General features: G+C 38.0%; 1 protein-coding gene across 6 annotated transcripts in view; it reads left to right on the forward strand.

Moving 5' to 3' along the window:
- LOC105231694 (box A-binding factor) overlaps window positions 1-7,486 on the forward strand; it is a 30,689-nt gene extending 23,203 nt beyond the window's left edge. For 2 of the 6 annotated variants that reach the window (XM_049447533.1, XM_049447531.1), the window contains 6 exons: window positions 2,911-2,967; window positions 3,004-3,404; window positions 4,873-5,623; window positions 5,762-6,242; window positions 6,313-6,733; window positions 6,806-7,486. In XM_049447533.1, coding sequence (XP_049303490.1) covers window positions 2,911-2,967; window positions 3,004-3,404; window positions 4,873-5,623; window positions 5,762-6,242; window positions 6,313-6,733; window positions 6,806-6,902 — 2,208 coding nt within the window. In that variant the 3' untranslated portion in view covers window positions 6,903-7,486. Of the gene's footprint in view, window positions 1-2,910; window positions 3,405-4,872; window positions 5,624-5,761; window positions 6,243-6,312; window positions 6,734-6,805 lie in introns of all 6 variants that reach the window. The other 4 variants (XM_049447528.1, XM_049447527.1, XM_049447530.1 and 1 more) reach the window with 3 other exon arrangements.
- Window positions 7,487-19,463: the final 11,977 nt, after the last annotated feature.

Here is a 19,463-nt window from a genome sequence, read left to right on the forward strand (position 1 = left end):
GCTTACGTACCAAATTAAATCACAAGCAAATAAATAATTATTTGCTAAAAATATTCAATGACGAGTTGAAGTATTTTTTATGACATTGTACATTGAGGGGAATTCCAGGACTGTGAAGCACTATGCGCGGGGTGTGATTCATTCAAATTAAAGTTAAGCAAGTATGATTATTGGAAGATTTTTAATAACGAAATTTCTATTTTCTAGCCTTTTTTTACTTTTAAAAAATTTACAAAAAGCCGTAGTTTTTCGAAAAACCAATACTTTTCAATTTTTCAGTTTGAAATTAATTTTCTTATCATATGAATTGTATACTCGTATGCGTGGATGTTCCATTCTTGCAGTCGACTTTTTCGCTTCACTTTCTTTTGTCAATTTCACAGTTTGCCTTTTCGTGCTCAATATTTTTCAATTTTTTTGTGTTTCCGCTGAAAGTTGCTTACACTTCGTCACCTTTCGTTTCATAACTGTAAATTTGTCAACTTTAATTTCCGATCGACCGATCGACATCCGTTGACTTGTACAAACAACATACAGTCGGTCTTTTGTACATAAATGAAATTGTTCCGCTTGTCGGTAGGTGCGAATGTTGTTAACAGTGCTCAAGTCAAATATAATATTACCAATACCTCAGACATGTTTTCGCTATTCATTCTATAAGCTTGTTGTTGTTGCCTTTTGTTATGTCAACGACTCATCAACTCATTCAGTGTCAGTACTAGTACTTGGCAAAAAACAAGAATTGAGCGCGCTTCGAACAAATTACTTCATGAGCATGCCTTGAGGTAAGTGACTTTGTTGTTGGTATATACATACATACATATGTAGGTGCGTGTTTGGAATTCGGGCTTGAAATTCTTAACAACGATTTCCTTTCCTTTGCTTGCTCTAGAAATGAAAAGTGAAATATGTTGTTGTACTTTTTTGAAAGAGCCCCCTGTGGCATTAATAACGACATGATTTTTATTGCAGGTGACAAATTGCAATTATTTGTCGCCAACTTGCAGAGGTGTTTGTAGTTCACCGCTAGTTTTGAAAAAAGTACTTGATATACTATATATGTATGTATGTGTGGGTGTGTAAAAGGATGGGTCAAAAAAATTAATACTTTTTTTCATTTGGTAGTGTGAAAACTAGATTCTTAGACTATTAGTAGAGCAATCAATATTCAGTTTCTTACAAAATCTATGAAACGAGCTATTTTTTTCAAGTAATTAGAGATATAAATACTTCTAACTGATATTATGAAACAAAAAAATAGAAAACTGTAAGGTAGCTTATACTTGGCAACCCTTTCTTAGAGGTGTCTAAGAATCTATTTTTCAGAGTATCAAGCCAAAACAAAGAAATGTTTTTTTTTCAAGATTTTTTTTTTGGTCCACCCTAGTGTTCATGCAGTGTTTCAAATACAACCTGAACGTCTGAACTATACATCATAAAAAGAAAACGTTATTTTAAAAATTTGATTAATAAAAATGATATTTTAATACATGAAAACTATTGATATTCTGGGTGCCATTGGATCCTTAGTCAAACTCGTCAATGCAAATGTCAAGTTTTTCAATTTTTTTTTCTTATTTCTATATTTCTTGCATTTAAAAATTATATAGTAAAATTTTCAATCGATATCTCAAGTAGTTCTTGAGTTACAGACTTCTAAATTATAGTGGTTCAATTTAATGAACTGCATCGGTTAAACTTTAAGCAGCACTATTACTGTGAAATTTTGAAAAAATTATTTTTTTATACTTACATTTATCGATTTGCTGAACTTTCAAGAATAATATACCAAAATAAAATTTTAAATAAATATTTCCAATATTTTTTGAGTTACAGTATTTTAAATTGTAGTAAATTTTTACTCGAAACAGCATTTTTCGAAACTTTTTTGAAGGACCCGAACTCCAATTTTGTATTAATTTCACTGTTTCGGCTTTTTTACTCTGAATACTTCTCGATCCAATGTAAGCTTCATCCACAACTGAACTCGAAAAATATTTTTTTTCCAAAAAGTTTACTGTTTCGGCTCATTTACTTCGAATACTGCTCGATGCAGTGTAAGTTTCTTCCACGGAGAAGAGCGAAATGACTTCTGTTCTTTTACCTCGAATAATTATCGATCCACTGTAACTTTCATCCACGGGGGAAAAATATCGAAAATATTTTTTTTCCTAAAATTTAACTGTTTCGGCTCATTTACTTCGAATAATTTTCGATCTAGTGTAAGTTTCATCCAGGGAGAAGGGCGGAATGACTGAAGCAGTGAGGAACCGCACTCGAAAAATATTTTTTTTTCAAAAATTTTGCCTTTTTTATTCTTTTACTTCCAACACTGCTCGATCCAGTGTAAGCTTCCCAAATATAATACTTTTGAAAAATTACAAATAATTTCAAACTCTTTTTCCATGCTTTGGTTTTAGTAACCCTTTAATGAAAACACTGCACTATTGTCGCAGCTCCTCGTACTATATACCGACGAACTATACTGACACACATTTATGGGTACGTTTTAACGCAAGTTATGCGTCAACAATGGGATTCTCTACATTTGAGGTGTCCCGAATCGGAAATTGTGTTGCTTAGCACTCGCCAATTTGTTTTCTTCTTCTTCTACTTTTGCTTGTTTACTGATTTGTTTGAGTTACAAGCTGACTGTTTTATGACCGGAACTTGGGTCACGCTTTCGAATAAGCGAAAACAAACTTTGCCGACGTCGTTGACAGTAACGAACCACCAATGCTATACAAACAATGCCAATGACACAACAGAGATGACGAATGAACGAAGACTGTGACAATGACGACAATGTCACCTCACCCACCTGACACTTTTTCAATACAAAAAACAAATAAATCACACTTGTAAAAGTTGTAGAGCATAGTTTCATTTCGATTTTGAACTTTGTTGCAGATGGAAGCACAGGCACAGCAACAATTGCCGCAACAGCAACAGGTACTGGCCAAACAAGCGCAACAACAAGCACAACAACAGGCGCAACAACAGGCGCAACAACAAGCACAACAGCAGCAGCATTTATTATCGAACATCAAAACGGAAGTGAATAGCGGTGATTCGCAGTTGCCAACTGTGACAACAACAACATTGCAGGCACAAAAGACCGCTGCTGAGGAACAACAGCAAGTTGCGCAGGACTTGAATCAAACACAATCTGTACAGCAACAGCAAACAGCTGCACAACAACAACAACATATCTCTAGTCAATCAAAGCCACTGACGCCTAATCAATCTCAAGAGCAAAAACAACAGTTACAGCAGCCACCGACAAGCGTGGCCACATCGGCTGCATCGATTACCGGCGCTCAACCAACATCTAGTGAGGAATACAGCATACCGCTACCGCGCAACACTCAACAGCGACGAATATTGACCACAGCGGGCACATTGTGAGTAAAATCTATTACATTTCTGTTAAACAAGAATTAATAGCAACAAGAACAACAAGTGCATAAAGCTACTGCCTAAATTAAAATTGAAACCAGTAAGGAAGGTCTAATTTCGGGTATTACCGAACATTGTGACAAAAAAGCACCCAGAAATTGTAATTAAATTCCCCGGGTAAAGTTTACGGTAATTCAGTTTTATCAAAAACATAACCCTTCAAGTAGTACAAAGCCTTCAAAGACGGTTGAGATATCGTTGAAGACATACCTCGTTCTGGACAACCTTCGACCTCTCCAACTGCTAAAATTAGGTGAAGGATGTGGTGCGTGAAAATCGTCAGGCCACTGTTAGGGAGATGGAAAAAGAGCTCGACATCTCACGCGAGTGCGTTCGAATGATTTTAATGGATATTTTGCGTATGAAACGAGTACTTGCTCGTCTCGCCCCTATAAGCCTGACTTTTTTTTCAAAAAGAGTATGCTTGTGACCAAATTTAAAGCCAAAACCGCAATAAATAGCATAAGTCAACCACGAGACTTGGCTCCGTGTGATTTTTACGTGTTCCCCAATTAAAATTCCGCTCACTGGAATACCGCATACACGTTTTGATGGCGACAAAATAAATATTGATAAAAATTCAATATTTTTCATTTTATTTAAAATTTCGGGTACTTTTTTGTCACAATGCAAGGTCAAGCGGATGTTGGAAAATCTGCATATTAGGTATATGGGGAGTTTACGGAAGTATTGCGTTGATTTCAGCCATTTTAGGCAAGCTGATACACTGTTAAGTATTAATTGTAGATAGAGATTCCTTCTGAATTTCATTGAGATTTCTTATCTATTGCTCGATAGATGCGGTATAGAGTGAACCAAAAGTTCAAAAATAATTTTATTAGGTATGTGGAGGTTAAAAGAAGTATTGATCCGATTTCAGGTCCTATTTTTAGCACAAGGGTATGCTGTGATCAGAAAAGTGTTCTGTCTGAATTTCAGTACTAGACCTCACAGTACTTGTATCTGCGGTAAAACTTAGCCATAGACACTGGCGTCCACATACTTTTGTGCCTGGGTTCTTGCAAAGTTATAGTCCGATTTTGACACGTTTTGGGGAAATAACTTGAAAGAACTATTTGTGCAACGTTTGATACTGCTAACCTCATTGATGTTTGATTTGTATACTGTAAGACGAAAGGATCAGATGAAATTAAAAAGTTTGTTATGTAGAAAGTAGACATTGTTGTCAACCGATTTCACAGTGTATGATATACCAAATTTGTTTGAAATTGGTGCAGTAGTTTCTGTTTATAAGATCTGTTTATAAGATGGCACCTTCTCCCAAAAGGCCCTTCCTTACCAATTTGGGCAAGAAATTTAATACTTGTGGCGCATTTATGAGCCTATAAGTGTTCCTTACAACTACTTAACTAAAATTTTTCTCTGTCGTTCTTTCCGGAAATGCGATTATAGTGAGGAAAACGACAATCGTGACGCTGATCAGCCCGACTCACAGTCCGAATTTCATCATCATCAATCCCCCGCCAATTATGTGGTAATGGCACCGCGCAATGAAGAGCATCCACCGCCCGGCACCGCCGTCTACACGTACACAACCACAGAGAATGGTCAACAGATTATTTGCACCGAAACTGGTGCAGCCATCAAACTCGAAGACATCGAAAAGGATCAACAGGCTGGTGCAGACGCACAACAACATCATCAGCAGCAAATGCAGCAACAGCAACAACAACTTTGTACGCCACCAGGCAGTGGCTACGGTGATACGATTGTTGTATCCGCCGCAGCATTACACCAACATCAAAATCCACATGGCGTCATCAACGCCTCGACACACGGCGGACATCCAGGAGCGCAACTGCGTTTCGATCCCGACGAGCGCTACAGTAATGTGCTACAGGACAATGAAAACGTACAGACTATCTATTATAATCCCTCGGTGGTCGACTCAGGTGCACATCCTGGTGAGTCAAAAACGTTTACAGATCTTGGCAATACCGAATACTATTCGAGTCCACCCACATACGCATTGCCACCGCCTAATAATGGTCTATACAGTGTTTCGAGTTCGACGCAGTTGATTTGTAAATCCGATCCAAATTTAGGTGCCATGCGACAGCCGGGACAATTTCAGTCCTTAATGGAATCGGGCGTACAGGAGCAGTCGATGTGGGCACCATCAAGTGTCGAGTTCTCCGGATATGTAAGTATCGAGTAGCTTTGTTTTAATTACCTCTCGACAAAAGATAATATTGGCACAATACATTTGGCACTGTTCATGCATCTAAAAACAAAATTTTACACCTTCTTTTGCTTCCACACACATACGGAAATATTATAGAATACATATCACCATCAGGTAGTTGATGACTACGGCACCGGCAATATGACCACGACCCACTGGCCAGGTACGGGACCAATCACAGCTTACGAGGCATCGCTTGTACCGACTGTCTACGAGTCACCCAAGTGTGAGAACTGTGGCGCGCTTTACATGCGGAAAGGAAATGATTTTTACTGTCCTACGGGTTGTAATCAATTGCGACCGACCCATGTGCGTGTACCGACACGTCAAACCAAACCGAAAATACCAGCCAATACCAATAATCGACGTACGGGCGTCACGTGCGCCAACTGCAACACTACGACGACAACGCTTTGGCGACGCAACAACGAAGGCAACCCTGTATGCAACGCTTGCGGCCTGTACTTCAAACTGCACAATACGAATCGGCCGCAATCAATGAAGAAGGATGGCATACAGAAACGTAAACGTAAACCAAAGAATAACGGTGGCATGCCGTCCATGAAACCACTACCATGTAAGTAAGAGTTTGATGAATATTTTGCCCTCTATGCACCCTATTTGCACCCTGACTCACTCACTCAAAGTAAATGACTACTCACACACAGCATTGTCGGGCATGACGCAGAATGTGGCGCTGATGGCACCTAACGGTACGATTTACCCCTCGCAAGTGTCAGCCTTAAGCTTGCCGATGAATGGTGGTGTCGGCGCGGGTATTATTGGTGGTGGCCAACAATCGTTGCCCGGTGAAATACGCGATATGTCGATAAATGGTAATGGCAGCAGTGCGTCAGCTGGCTCAGTACCCTCCGGTGGGGTTGGTGGCAGCGTTGTTGTGGCGAGTAGCGCGGGGAGCTCCGTAACCGCCACCGGACCACGCAACGTATCGATTGTACAACACGTGACTGGCGACAGTCACTCACCGTATAGCAATCCACCATCGCAAAGTCAATCACCGCACTTATCCAATCCATCGCCGCTAAATCGACAACCAATCGCACAAAGGTGGGTGGCAGACAAGTGATATATTCTAATTCGAGTTTGTTTTTAGTGATTTTCTTTGCTTTCGTCATTTAGTGTGCAACCCATCGAAGCGACACGTGCAACAAATGGTGAGATACCGACCAGCGTCATAACGCGCACTGGCCTACCCGAACGTTCCTCGAATAATTGAGCGGCATGCAGCGCTCACATGCAAGCCTTTTGAATTTGCCAATAATAGATAAACCAAAGCTTCTGTTGTACTTGAGTACGTGTATTTTATAATTTAAAAAATATTAATATTTTTAATAATAAATTTTGTTGTTAAAAATTAATTTTTCTTTCTTGGAAATTTATAGTTTTAGCTTAAAAATACTTTTAGCACAAACATGTAAATATATTTAAGTGCCAAAATTATACTGACTATAAGTAGAGGTGGATCTACATAAACCCAGCAAGGCTTACAAATTTATACCATATTATAGATTAAAAAATTAAATGCTATTTGTGTGTAAGTACTTAATCATAATTCATTATTAAATTAATTAAATTTAGTTTGTTAAAGTAGTTCGTTTTAGATATGTGAATAAATAAAAAAAACATAAATATTTTTTGAAAATATTTTAGTTTAATTTAACTTGGCTTGGCTTATGCCAACTCCCTAGCCCAGCAGCCACATTTAACCTCACCTAAATGAAATGAAGTGTAGATAACGTAAGATATAAACTGGATAGCTAGCAGTAAATAAGAGATATCTGTAACTAACACTCTAAATTATAAACAAATGTATAATAGTAAATGCCAATCGCAATAGCGTGTTAAAGTAAATATGAAATTATAAGATAATTTTAATAAAACTAAATTTAAATGCAAAAACTTTTGCAATATTTTTCGAACCACAACAAAGCTTGTTTTGTAAAATAAAGATCTAGAGCATGCCGTAACGATTACTTAAAAAAATCACTAGTAAATAAGGGTTAAGAAAGTCACTAGTTAAAAATAAATAACTAAAAAATTAATATTTTACATATGAATCTAACACTGAAGTACAGATTCTGGATATACTGCTATTAGCACAAAATATAAAGGCTTTGTTCATAATTTTAAAATTCTTAATTTATTGTTCAAAATCTATGTCAGCCCTCTCAAAGTAAACCCCCTTGCCCGCAATAAACTTATGCCAACGGTTTTTTCCAAAAAGCTGCTTTTCGAAAAAAATTAAGGGGGTATTCTACTCTAGAATTTTGAAAAATTCGATTTTTTTCATATATTTAAGGTTTAGACCCTTAAGAACATATCCTCCAAAGGATTTTTAAAATTAAAATTATTTTGAGAGCTACAGTTACTTTAGTGACGCAGTACCTAGCCCGGTAGGTAGGTAGACGCACTTTTTTAAACGCGTTTTTCTCGAAACTATTTTTTTCCACACGGTACCGGCATTATCTCAAGTTCCATACAACCGATTTACTTGATATTTTGTGTGAACCTTCTTTATATAATCCTTTATCTTTATATAATCCTTAATCCTTTGTTTTTAATATTTTAAAAAAATTCAGGAATTTCAAAAAAAATCGTAAAATTTTATTTTCAGGCAGTCGCCATTTTTCCAATTTTTTTTTCGTGTTGAGGTAGGGACTATAACAGCATCCTTACTGATTAAGAATTTTTTTTGATTTTTTTTCCACACCACCAGGAGAGTCAGGATCAATGTCACCAGGATGCGCCATTTTTTTTTACACCTGTCTTTCCCAAAAGTTCTCTCATGCCAATGGAAGCAGCCAAGACGAAAAAAGGGCGCCAAGTTAAGTTGAATGAGAATGTTTTACTAATAGTTTTCTTCGATTTCAGGAGCGTCGTGCATAATGAAAATGCCAAAGTATTGAAATGCCAATAAAGAATATTACCTGCGTGAGGCAATTCGCTAGAAACGCCTGGATTTGTGGAAGTACAAAAATTGATTTGCGCCATGTTAACGTCCTTGTGCACATTATTGTTCCCAAAACTGTAGAGGCTAATGAAGAGACGATGCTACGCTACGATTGAGGAAATCATTTTTTTTTCAAGTGCTTTTTGCATTGAAAAAATACTGCAGAAGTACAATATATCTAGGAGTTATTGCTTGAAGAGGGGAAAAATAGATATTTATGAATAAATAAATCGTTTCGTAGGAAATATAAAGTTCGCGATACTTTTTGAACAAGCTTCGCACTGTTCGAAACAATGAATGTAGGCTCTAGAGTCCAGACTAGTTAAAGAGCACACCTGATGGGAAATTTTGAAAAAATCAATTTTTCCACATTTTGATAGCTTTTGCCTTTAAAAATAATTTACTAGAATTTTAAATCGATATATCAGATATTTTATGAGTTACAGCCATTTAAAAGGAAGGCGCTCAGTTCACTCAACTCCATCAGTTTTTATTATTTCTATCGATCAGTGATTCGATCCTTATGTACTATATGTGTTTTTTCGGCTTGCTCTGTGTATAATTCTACAGTGGCTGAATGTGAACTTGTCAAAAATCGAATTTTAGCAGGCCAAAATGACCAATTTTCAATTTTTTCTTTGATCGTCATTGTATGGAAACTATTTTCTAGTTTAACGAGAATTTTTTATTTTTGGGTTTTATCTATGGAAAAGGCCGTGGTATAACACAAAATTTAATTTTTTTTGGTTTAAAAACTTCACTAAGCATCAAATTCTTGCAGCATGTATAAATATAGCCTGAAAATTACAGTATAATCGATATAGTTGTTTACTTTAAAAAATTACCAAAAAGCGACGTTCTTTTAGGTTGTCACACTAAAGTTCTCTAAAAGGTGATACTATCGAATGTCGAGGAACAATTAGATTAAAAAAGGGAGATGCCTCAAAACTTGCTAAGAATTGGTTTCGGGACTAAAAAATTAATGTGCTGAGGTCACCTGCACAATATTTTTACCAAAAGCCGATAGAGCACTTGTTGGAGATCTTAAAAAGAGGCAGCTGGTTTTGTAGCAAAAAATAAAGAAGAACTTTAAGTGGTGAATTCGATGCCTCGCCGGTGCTCTGTTTATAAGACCATTAATTCTTAGCAAAAAATATATATATTTAATGTAGAGTTATGCTAACTTTCCATATGTATGTATTTACAAGCGAGTCCTTTCTTTGTGATGTGCGAATTCACTTGGCAGTAAAATATTTTGTAGACACCTTAGTTGGGCATATAAAAATAAATGAGTTATAAGCCAAATTATCGTTAATGACATAATTTATTAATTCTCAGGCTTAGTATGCGGCGCTCGGCCGTCAATAAATACCAACTTCGCGTCCTCTATGGATTCATACTCGTATTTCATTGTCAACAATTTGGCAGTAACCAAATTGAACCAAATTAATTTTAATAACCAACACAACAAAAAGGGTCAACAGAGGCGCAACCGAAACCGAAACAAAAGGAAAACACTCAAGAAGGTCGAGACAAAGAGCAATAACAACATCAGTATAAGGCGCTTTAGTGAAACGGAGCACTTGGACGAGCGGTGCGTAATAAAAAACAGCAAACCTAAATAGCGATTCGGTGTAGACGCTTAAAAGCCTGGCGCGGCGTAAAACCGATATAACGGCAAGCGGACGACCGGTCAGACAAACAAATCCTACATACATACCTCTCGGCTCTTCCTCATATGGCGCGGCGTAGCAGCGCTCGTTTGCAATATGCATGTGTATGTGTGCGTCATAACGCCACCAACGCCAATGACAAAATCAACGGCGGACACCGCCAACATTGCCGTTGACGTTTTGCCGACTTTGATGCCGCTATTATTGGCACAATGACCACTGCGTGGAGGTGGAGCAAAGGAAGCAGCGGTGGAGGGGGTGTGTGTAAGCCTGCTGCTTAAGCTAAGGTATGCGAAGGGTGTCAATTGCAGGACGATTGCGAAACAAAGATGCAAAAAGTATTCTTAACGCCACGGTGCGGTGGCGTACGCGCGATCAATTAGGCAAACTTGTTTTACGATCGTTTTAACGACCGCTTGCTCTGACTACGCGGAGCGACTGCGTAGCGGTCTGTCAAGACGCTCCATTTAGCGCATTAACATTCGCGAACGCGTTCGCTTTGCTAACACTGTGGAATGGAATGTGGACTATGAGCTGCCAGAATTGTGTAAGGCACATTTAAATAAGCGTGGAATATTTATATAAATGTATGTTTGTATGTAAGCACTTGTTCTTAAGCAAAATAAAATTTAACTTGCTTATGTGTATGACTTGTATTTGTTTAATTTATCTAACTAATATTTATAATGTTTGAGTAATCGTTTTGGTTTTGGTTTGTGATTTACTTGTTTGCGTGGGAAGATAAGGTCACAGTTATCCAATTGAGAGTTATAGGAGAGTGCGATCATCTGTACGTGTTTAAAGCGGGCTAACTAAGAGTATATCCACTATAAATATAAGAGATTAGTATAACTATTTCGATTTCACTGGTCGTTAACTAGTCTCTCTTTTGAAAAACTTGACAAAGCCCACGCAGACCTTTCTTTTAAGGGGGTATTCTGGTCTAGGATTTTGAAAAAAAAAATCGATTTTTTTTGCATATTTTGAAAGTTTAGACTTTTAGAAATATGACCTTGGAAGGATTTTTCAAAATTCGACTTATTTGCGGAGATACAGCCGATTTTGTGACATGGCGTCCATGTTCACTAGAATTGTCTCCAAAACTTTATAAGCGGTTTTCTCGAAACTACTTTTTTTGAGATGGATGGCATGATATCTCAAGTTCTACTGAACCGATTCCTTTGAAATTTGGTATATATCTTCCTTATACAATGCTCTATCGTGTCTGCCTTGGATTTCTAAAAATTTTGATTTGAAGTATTTTTAACAAATTCGAAAAGGTCGAAAAAATCGGGTCAAAAAAATTTGTTTTTTCAAGTCGACGCCATTTTTTTTTTTTTTTTGAAAACGACATTCTTGCTAATGAAGAATCTTTTTGTTTTTTGTGTTTTAGATCTCTACAAGGTTTGAAATCACGTCAACCAGGACGCATCGTTTTTTTTTTTTGAAGCCCTCACTCCACCGACCCGTATCTCGACGAATTTGTTTTGTTTAGCAATTTTTTTTTATATTATTAAAATGTCAATAAAAAAAACATATAAAAAAATGGATAGTAAAAATGTTTTTCATTTTTGTTTTATCTTAGTTTAAAAAATGCCTAAAATTCATGCGTCTAGACCAGAATACCCCCATGACCAAATCTTTAGTTTCATTTTGGCAAATAGTATTTTTACTCGTATTTAATCCTCAGTCTACATTTTCAAAGAAAAATTTGCTTCGTTGCCAATAATTTCATGGACTCTTTCCACCAATTCTGCACTATTACGCGTACTAGCTTCTGAGCGATATGGCCTTTGATAGCCATTTAAATATAAATATTATATGGACTCATTAAAGTGGTCTAGGGATTGTTAGTATAACTGGTATAAAGTTAATAAATTTGCATTACTTCCTAAAGTTTTTTATCGAAGAAACCCTTACCCTCAATATCGCATATAAGATTCTATAGAGCGTACTGTATGAAAAATTAAAGCCCACCGTCAACCAGCTGATTGCACCTTATCAATGCGGCTTTAGACCTGGAGAATCAACAACTGACCAGATATTCACCATCTTGGAGAAGGCTCGACCACAACACCTGTTCATCGATTTCAAAGCTGCTTTTGACATCACAAAGAGGAGCTGCCTTTATGCTATGTCCGAATTTGGAGTCCCCGCAAAACTAATACAGCTGTGTAAACTGACGTAGAGCAATACCAAAAGTTTCGTCAGCAATGGGAAGGGTTTTAAGATTTATTTTATTTTGAAACCAGTATTAACAGCAACAACAGTGTAAGCCTCGAAATCCAACTCTCATCCACCTCTTGCCAACAGATGCTTTTTTGGACTAAGTAGGCAATTGAGAAGTAAAGTTTTCTCTCGACGAACAAAAACCAAACTCTATAAGTCACTCATTATTCCCGTACTGCTATATGGTGCAGAGGCATGGACGATGACAACATCTGATGAGTCGACATTGCGAGTTTTCGATAGAAAAGTTCTGCGAAAGATTTATGGTCGCTTGCCCGTTGGCCAGGGCGAATATCGCATTCAATAGAACGATCAGCCGAACTGCTAAAAGACACACAGAAAACCTGAACACCGTTAGAATGACTGAAATGCTTTAAAATAACCATGACTGGATACTGCAAGAAGATAATGATTCGAAACATAGCAGCAGGCTCTGTACTCAATGGAAACCAGAAAACCATATTGTCGCTTTGAATTGGCCAAAACAGTTACTCAGCACCAATCCAAAAAGGTGAGTTTCCAAGAATACTGAAATAGTCGCATAAAACCACAAATTCTTTTTGCATGGATCATGAACAAAGCTTCTTAAGATAGTTCATATGCACTTGGCGTTTGTTGGATTTATTGGAAACAAGAGAAGACTTAGACTTTTCCTTTCTACTCAACTCCTAAAAAAGTTGATTGAGTCATGAGCGGAGTTTTGAAATTCTCCACGTTTAGACTCAACACTACTTTTTAACTTTTTTTCCGTTTTTACCCATACGTTGTGTTGAAGTTTAGTTTAGTGATGCCATTAGAAATAGTGAAATATTTAGCCTCCCCTTCCAAGCGCCGATAAACTGAAAAATATTTCTGTAAATAACAAATGATCATTGTTTATATTGATATTGAGTCTGCTACCGGGCGTGTGTACGCATTTCGATGCAGCGATGCATATCTGATTGATTCGGTGAGCTGATCGCTTAAAGTTTTATCTAAGCTGAGTGAAGGATTTAAAGCGCATTTTCTTGTCATTTGTCTGTAAGCAAATTCCTGATGGAATCACTGCCAACGAAACTTGTCCAAACCGCGCTACAGACTTTGTCGTTTAATCTCTTAAGTTGCTTAAGTGGCGCCTAAGTGCGGTTGAGGTCGTTGCGGCAGTGTGTCAACAGCGGCGAATCGGAACGCAGCTTTTAAGTGCGCGACTGTTCAACTTGAATGCGGCAAAGGAGCCAATAACAGTGTAGACGACAGTGTCGCTAACCGTAGAATTGGTGGGGAAAGTAAAGCCACAATAAAAGTAGAATAGGGAATGCGAGGCATAGGTCAAGCAATATTCGTGTGCGCTTGTATGTGTGTGCGTGTGTTATGGCGCTTCGTGGTGGTCACTTAAAAGTTTAATGAAATGCAACAACGCTGACAGTTCATTCTCTTTACAACGCTTTTTAATAGTTATAATGCACTTTAGTTCTCCACTATTTATATGCACACATGCACTAAATGAGCGTGTATTTTATGTACATATGTATGTGTGTGTGTGCCGGCAAATTAATACTGCGGTTAAGTGTGGAGGCATCGGGCAAAGCATTTAATCGTTCGCACTCCTCCACGCCAATTAATTGCTGTCGTGGCAAAGTGCTCGCCAAGGGAAGCTAAAGCGCAACGACCACAGCCGCTTTTGACAAGCGTCTTTCGGTCAGCGCGCGCGCGCATCGCAACTCAAATGCAATTAAGTTAAAAGTCGTTGTGACGACAATTTAATTCATCCGTCGCAGTGTAGCGCCACACGTTGCGGTGCACAGTAAGCAATGAGCGTGTGTATGAAGTGCGTCAATTGAACTGATTAGGACTTGCTGTTGAATGGCTAGACGCCTGCCAGTGCACTCGCGGCTGTCTTAATTCGCACGATTGTTGGCATGGCGTGGCGTGGCGTGGCGTAGCGTGTTAACCCAAAGCAACTTGTCATAATTTGTGATAAAGTTGAAACTTTTTATGACAACTGGCCATTTGAAAACAGCAATTACCATAAGTGGCGTGTAAAACATTATGATTCAATACATATGTGTATAAACAAGCTGACAGTTCTAAGCGAATATAAATATGCTACATACTTAGTATACCTCTATTACATACGCACAAGTGTACATGTGCCTTATAAAATGGCTGCAATTATTGGTTAACTCATTTTTAGTATTCAAAACAAATTGAATTCATTAGTGAGTTGATATGAAAGAGTTGTTCAAGTTTAGGAACTGTTAGCAAGGAAATATAATAGTTTGAACGAAGGCGAGCAATTAACCGTTGTGTTCTTTAGGCACAGTAGTTCTAGTCATCGAACTTCTTTATAGCGAAGTCAGAACTGATTTGAATATTTTTATTAAAAGTTGCAGCACTTTGCATCAAAAGTTCGAAATTCAATATTAAACGAAATTATGAATGGATTAAAATCAGGACTTGAGTCCTGTCAAGTTTTCATGTTATTTTTGTTTGGCATTACATCATGGAAAGACTTACGCCTAAACAACTTTTACAAATCGTTCAACTTTATTATGAAAATTCAGGTTCTGTAAACAAAGTATTTCAAGCGCTTCGCTCAATTTATGGTCAACATAATCGGCCTTCTGAACATAGTATTCGGAACACCATCACATATCTTGAGATCCAGCATTCATTATTGGATAATATTCGACCAAATAGACCAAATCCAGCCCGCAATACAGAAAATATAGCAGCTGTAGCTGAGAGTGTACACGAAAACCGTGGAGAGTCGATTCGACGTCGTTCGCAGCAACTCGGACTAAGGTATGAAACGATTTGGCGCATTTTACGGCGAGATATTCTATTGAAAGCGTACAAAATACAGCTTGTATAAGAACTGAAGCCGCCCGACCTTGCCAAGCGATATCGCTTCACTCTATGGCTTCTTGCAAAGTTCCAAGAAGGTCCGACGTTTTCGAACCAAATTTTGTTTAGCGATGAGGCCCATTTCTGTCTCAAGGGGCATATAAACAAGCGAAATTGACCATCTGAGACGTAGCCGCGACAACATTTGAAAGGGATAATAAAGTAGATAACCCCGAAATGGATCACTCTTTATATTGACACATATTAAATTCAACCTAATTAACTGAAATTGAATATATATGATATATCAACCAATTGGCTGAGCTCAGGCCAATAAGGGCTGCAACTTAGCGAGCAGAGCAATAGAAGAGTAAAGTTCGAGTTAAAAGGCCTGAAATAACCGCAGAATCTCCCGTGATGAGGTGAATGAATCCCGCCTCGAAATAAATATCCGCAAGGTTGCTATTGAGAGGCTTGCTTGTGAGAGAAAACTTAGCTATGAGAGGCTATAACAAAAAAACAACAAACAAATTTTAAAAAATCTCCAATTGCTCGCATATGCACAAATGCGTACAAAGAAGGTCGCAACCATCAGAATTGAGACCAGTAAGATTCCGATTAAGGTATACTTGAAGGCTTTTGATAATGGTATTCTGCCACTTTAGGAAGTAAGGGTGACATCCCTTCATCAGGATGGCTGGCAGGCTAATATCATAATTGCATCCATCTCGTTAAAATCCTGGTAGATCTTAAAGCTCATTCTAAGCACGCACCATTAAAATGGCTATGCTGGCGGAGACGAGAGACCTGATTAACCTGGCTTTACTCTGAACACAATCACTCATGAAAAGTTGTGACAACTCCCGCTTTACCTATCGCACAAAAGATTGCCAATATCTGGCAAGAAAATATTGTGTCGACCGCGTACCTCAAAAATAGGCGGCTCGGGGAAAACAAGGGAACAAAAGCAGCCCAAAAAAACAATCGAAAGCTGTCATTACAAAGACAAAAAAAGAAAGCAAATTGCAGATACCCTCAAGGATATCAATAGGAATTTAAAGCTCGACAAGCAGAAAACATAAGGGGAATAGAGAAAACTAGACCAGACAGCAAGCTTGACTTTCTTCGAAACTTTAATGAGAACACATCCGACCTTAAACCAAAGCCATTCTCAATTTAGGTCAGGAGGGAAGTCTGCAATCACTACATTGGGTATATTGTCATATTGGCAAGGTCTGGACTGATTGCAATTTTTGATAATTTTCCAAAAAAAAGTCAGCCATGACCACTGAGATCCACATATTCGGAATTGGACTTGTGAAGCCATCCGGGTCTTGTAAATATACCGGCGCAATGCAAATGGAAACACAAAAAAAACGAATTATTATTTTTTTTTTGGTTGACATGACTGTCAGTGACATCTGTGCTAAATGTCACATCAAAATATTGCTTAGTGTTTAGTATCCGCTTGTCTTTCTGAAGTACATAAAGTGCATTCGGCGATTTTTCCGATAAGTGAAATTATTCAACAAAGAGCTTCCATTAAATTTTGTGTGTGGGATCAAATTTCTGGTGCCGAAACGTTCAAAATGTTGGAAAAGACCTTCCGTGATAATTTTTTTCGTGAGCAAGTGTCTTTTATTGGTACAAAATGTTCAAAAGGGGTCGAGAATGCGGTAACGACGAACCACCTCCAGGATGGCCATCAACTGATGATCAACACGTCAGTAAAATAAAGGAATTGGTGCTAAAGAATCGGCGAGTAACAGTGAGAGATCTTACTGGCAATGTTGGAATATCGGAATAATCGGTGAAATCACAAAATTTTATCGAAAAACAGCATCGCGTTAACGTTTGTAAAACAATGCTATCCGTCTACTAGGATGTCATAAATCGTATTATTGGAGATGAGTCTTGGATCTATGCTGTCGACCTGAGAACAGACGATCAATCGGCCGAATTACATGGCAAAGGATGTCGAAGCCGAAAAAAACAAGGCTAAGCCAGTACAAAATCAAGGCTATATTGACAGTTTTCGTCGATTATCGAGGTGTGGTGCTCTCTGAATTCCTTCCGACCGGTCAAACTCTCAACATGGAATATAACTTAAGCGTTATGCGTCGTTTGCGCGAGGCTATTCGCAAAAAGAGGCCGGAATTATGGGCCGACAACATATGTCATAAATTTAGAAGAACCAATTCATAATTTTAAAATTTTGAACAAAGCGTTACTATTTTTTGCCCAAAGTATATATAGAGATCTCGATTACTTTTATAGCTTACAATAAAGAATATTAATAATATGATTAAAGAATAAAATAGAATAAATTTATGTTAGGGACTTGTTATTAATTTTACGATACTTATTTCGATTTTTTGCATTTTGAAAAAAAGTTGGGTATATTTAATTTTTTCAAAAAATTGTGTGCTTAACAGACTCTACAAGTATAATCCACTTGATCTATCAATGCAACAAAGTAACGCCAGTAATACCAACTCACCTCACATAAATAACTAAATTCCTACCTTTCTACACATCAACCTATAATTAACACCAACAACACAGTTGTTAATTATATAATAATTATCATCAACTTCATTATCACCATCACCAGACAGACAACTGCGTCGACATTAGCGTCAGCGTCACAGACACAGTCACAGTCACAGTCAACTACCACTTCAGTGCCAACGTCCACTTACTGTCAACCGCGTAAATTATCTGCCCTTTTAATTCCGAGAAATTGCAACGAAATTCTAGGAAAAATCACTAAAATTCCAAGAATTAAACGAAATCATCTGCCACGCCAGGTAAAAACGCTCCTATGCGCACTTATACGTTTATATGAATGTGTATAGTCTCGTATTGTTGTATATGAGAATGTGTGCCTTATTGGGTATTCCCTAGCCAAGAGATGCCTTGTTATCAATGGCCGGCACGTTGTTATTTCTGTGTCTCCACCAATTTCCATTATCAGTCTGTTGCTTCGGTCTCAGTTTCGGGGATTCGCTGGCTCAAATGATATGTTTGTTCTTACGCATTTGTTGCTGTCGCTACTCTGTATGCAATATATGCTGTTGCATAAGCATATAATGGATAAATTCATGCGCCACCAAACAGCTATGCAAGCGTGTGTACGAGCCTCCTTAAGAAGAGGCATGCGAGAAGATTGAAGATGCGGCGCTTATCTTCGGCGTAAATAAAAGAAAAGATGCGATGAAAACGAAACAGATCGGCGAAAGAGTTCAAGCGCTACGGTGTCACATCTGAACTCGACAGCGACGGCTATGGAAAGTTGTTGCTTTTTCAACGGCGCTTATCGTAGAAATTTCAATTTTTTCTATTTTATTTATTATTGTGCCCCGCTTTGGGCGCTGATTCGCTTGTGGCGGCAACCACGTTTTCAATTGAGTCGAGCCACAAAATGGATGGCAGCAGCCGCAGACGTGCCATCTGACGCACTATCAGTGTTGCTCAAAGAATGTATACATATGTATGTATATGTGAATGTATATACGTTACGGCGTGTGCTTCTATATAATATTTTGGAGAGCTGGTGCAGCTGAAAGGTAAGATTTGTGGCGCTCCTGGCAAGGTGGTAGCTAAACGCGGCAAGGCAGGGCGACGTACGAGGAATTGTGTGTGTGGAGTAGCATTAATAATCAGGATAAGAAGCATGAAATGGTAGAGGTGGGGAAGATATGGTTGTTGGTAATTGCCGCAGAAACGACAACACATCAGACCAATAATCTGGCGATGGTGATGATGACGGTAATTTAGACGGCGCCTCACGCCTTGTCCATGCTAATGGCACGATGGGAAAAAGTGCTGCGTCCCGTTGGCAAGAAAAGGCACTCAGCATAAAGTCATGCATATTTTACATATTTATATACGCATATTTTTATATTTGTATATACTTTTTATAAGACGCGTTTGCAGTGTTGCTGATTCTTTGGTTTATTCCTTGGTTTCATACGTCTCAACTACTACTGCAACCAAACGTATTACAATATTCCACAAAATTATTTATCATACCATGAAAACAGCTTGCGTATCAACCAATTTAAGTATCAGCATTCCGATTGTTTATACAGATATA

The sequence above is a fragment of the Bactrocera dorsalis genome, chromosome 2 (genome assembly GCF_023373825.1).
Source record: "Bactrocera dorsalis isolate Fly_Bdor chromosome 2, ASM2337382v1, whole genome shotgun sequence".
In the NCBI taxonomy this organism is placed as follows: domain Eukaryota; kingdom Metazoa; phylum Arthropoda; class Insecta; order Diptera; family Tephritidae; genus Bactrocera; species Bactrocera dorsalis.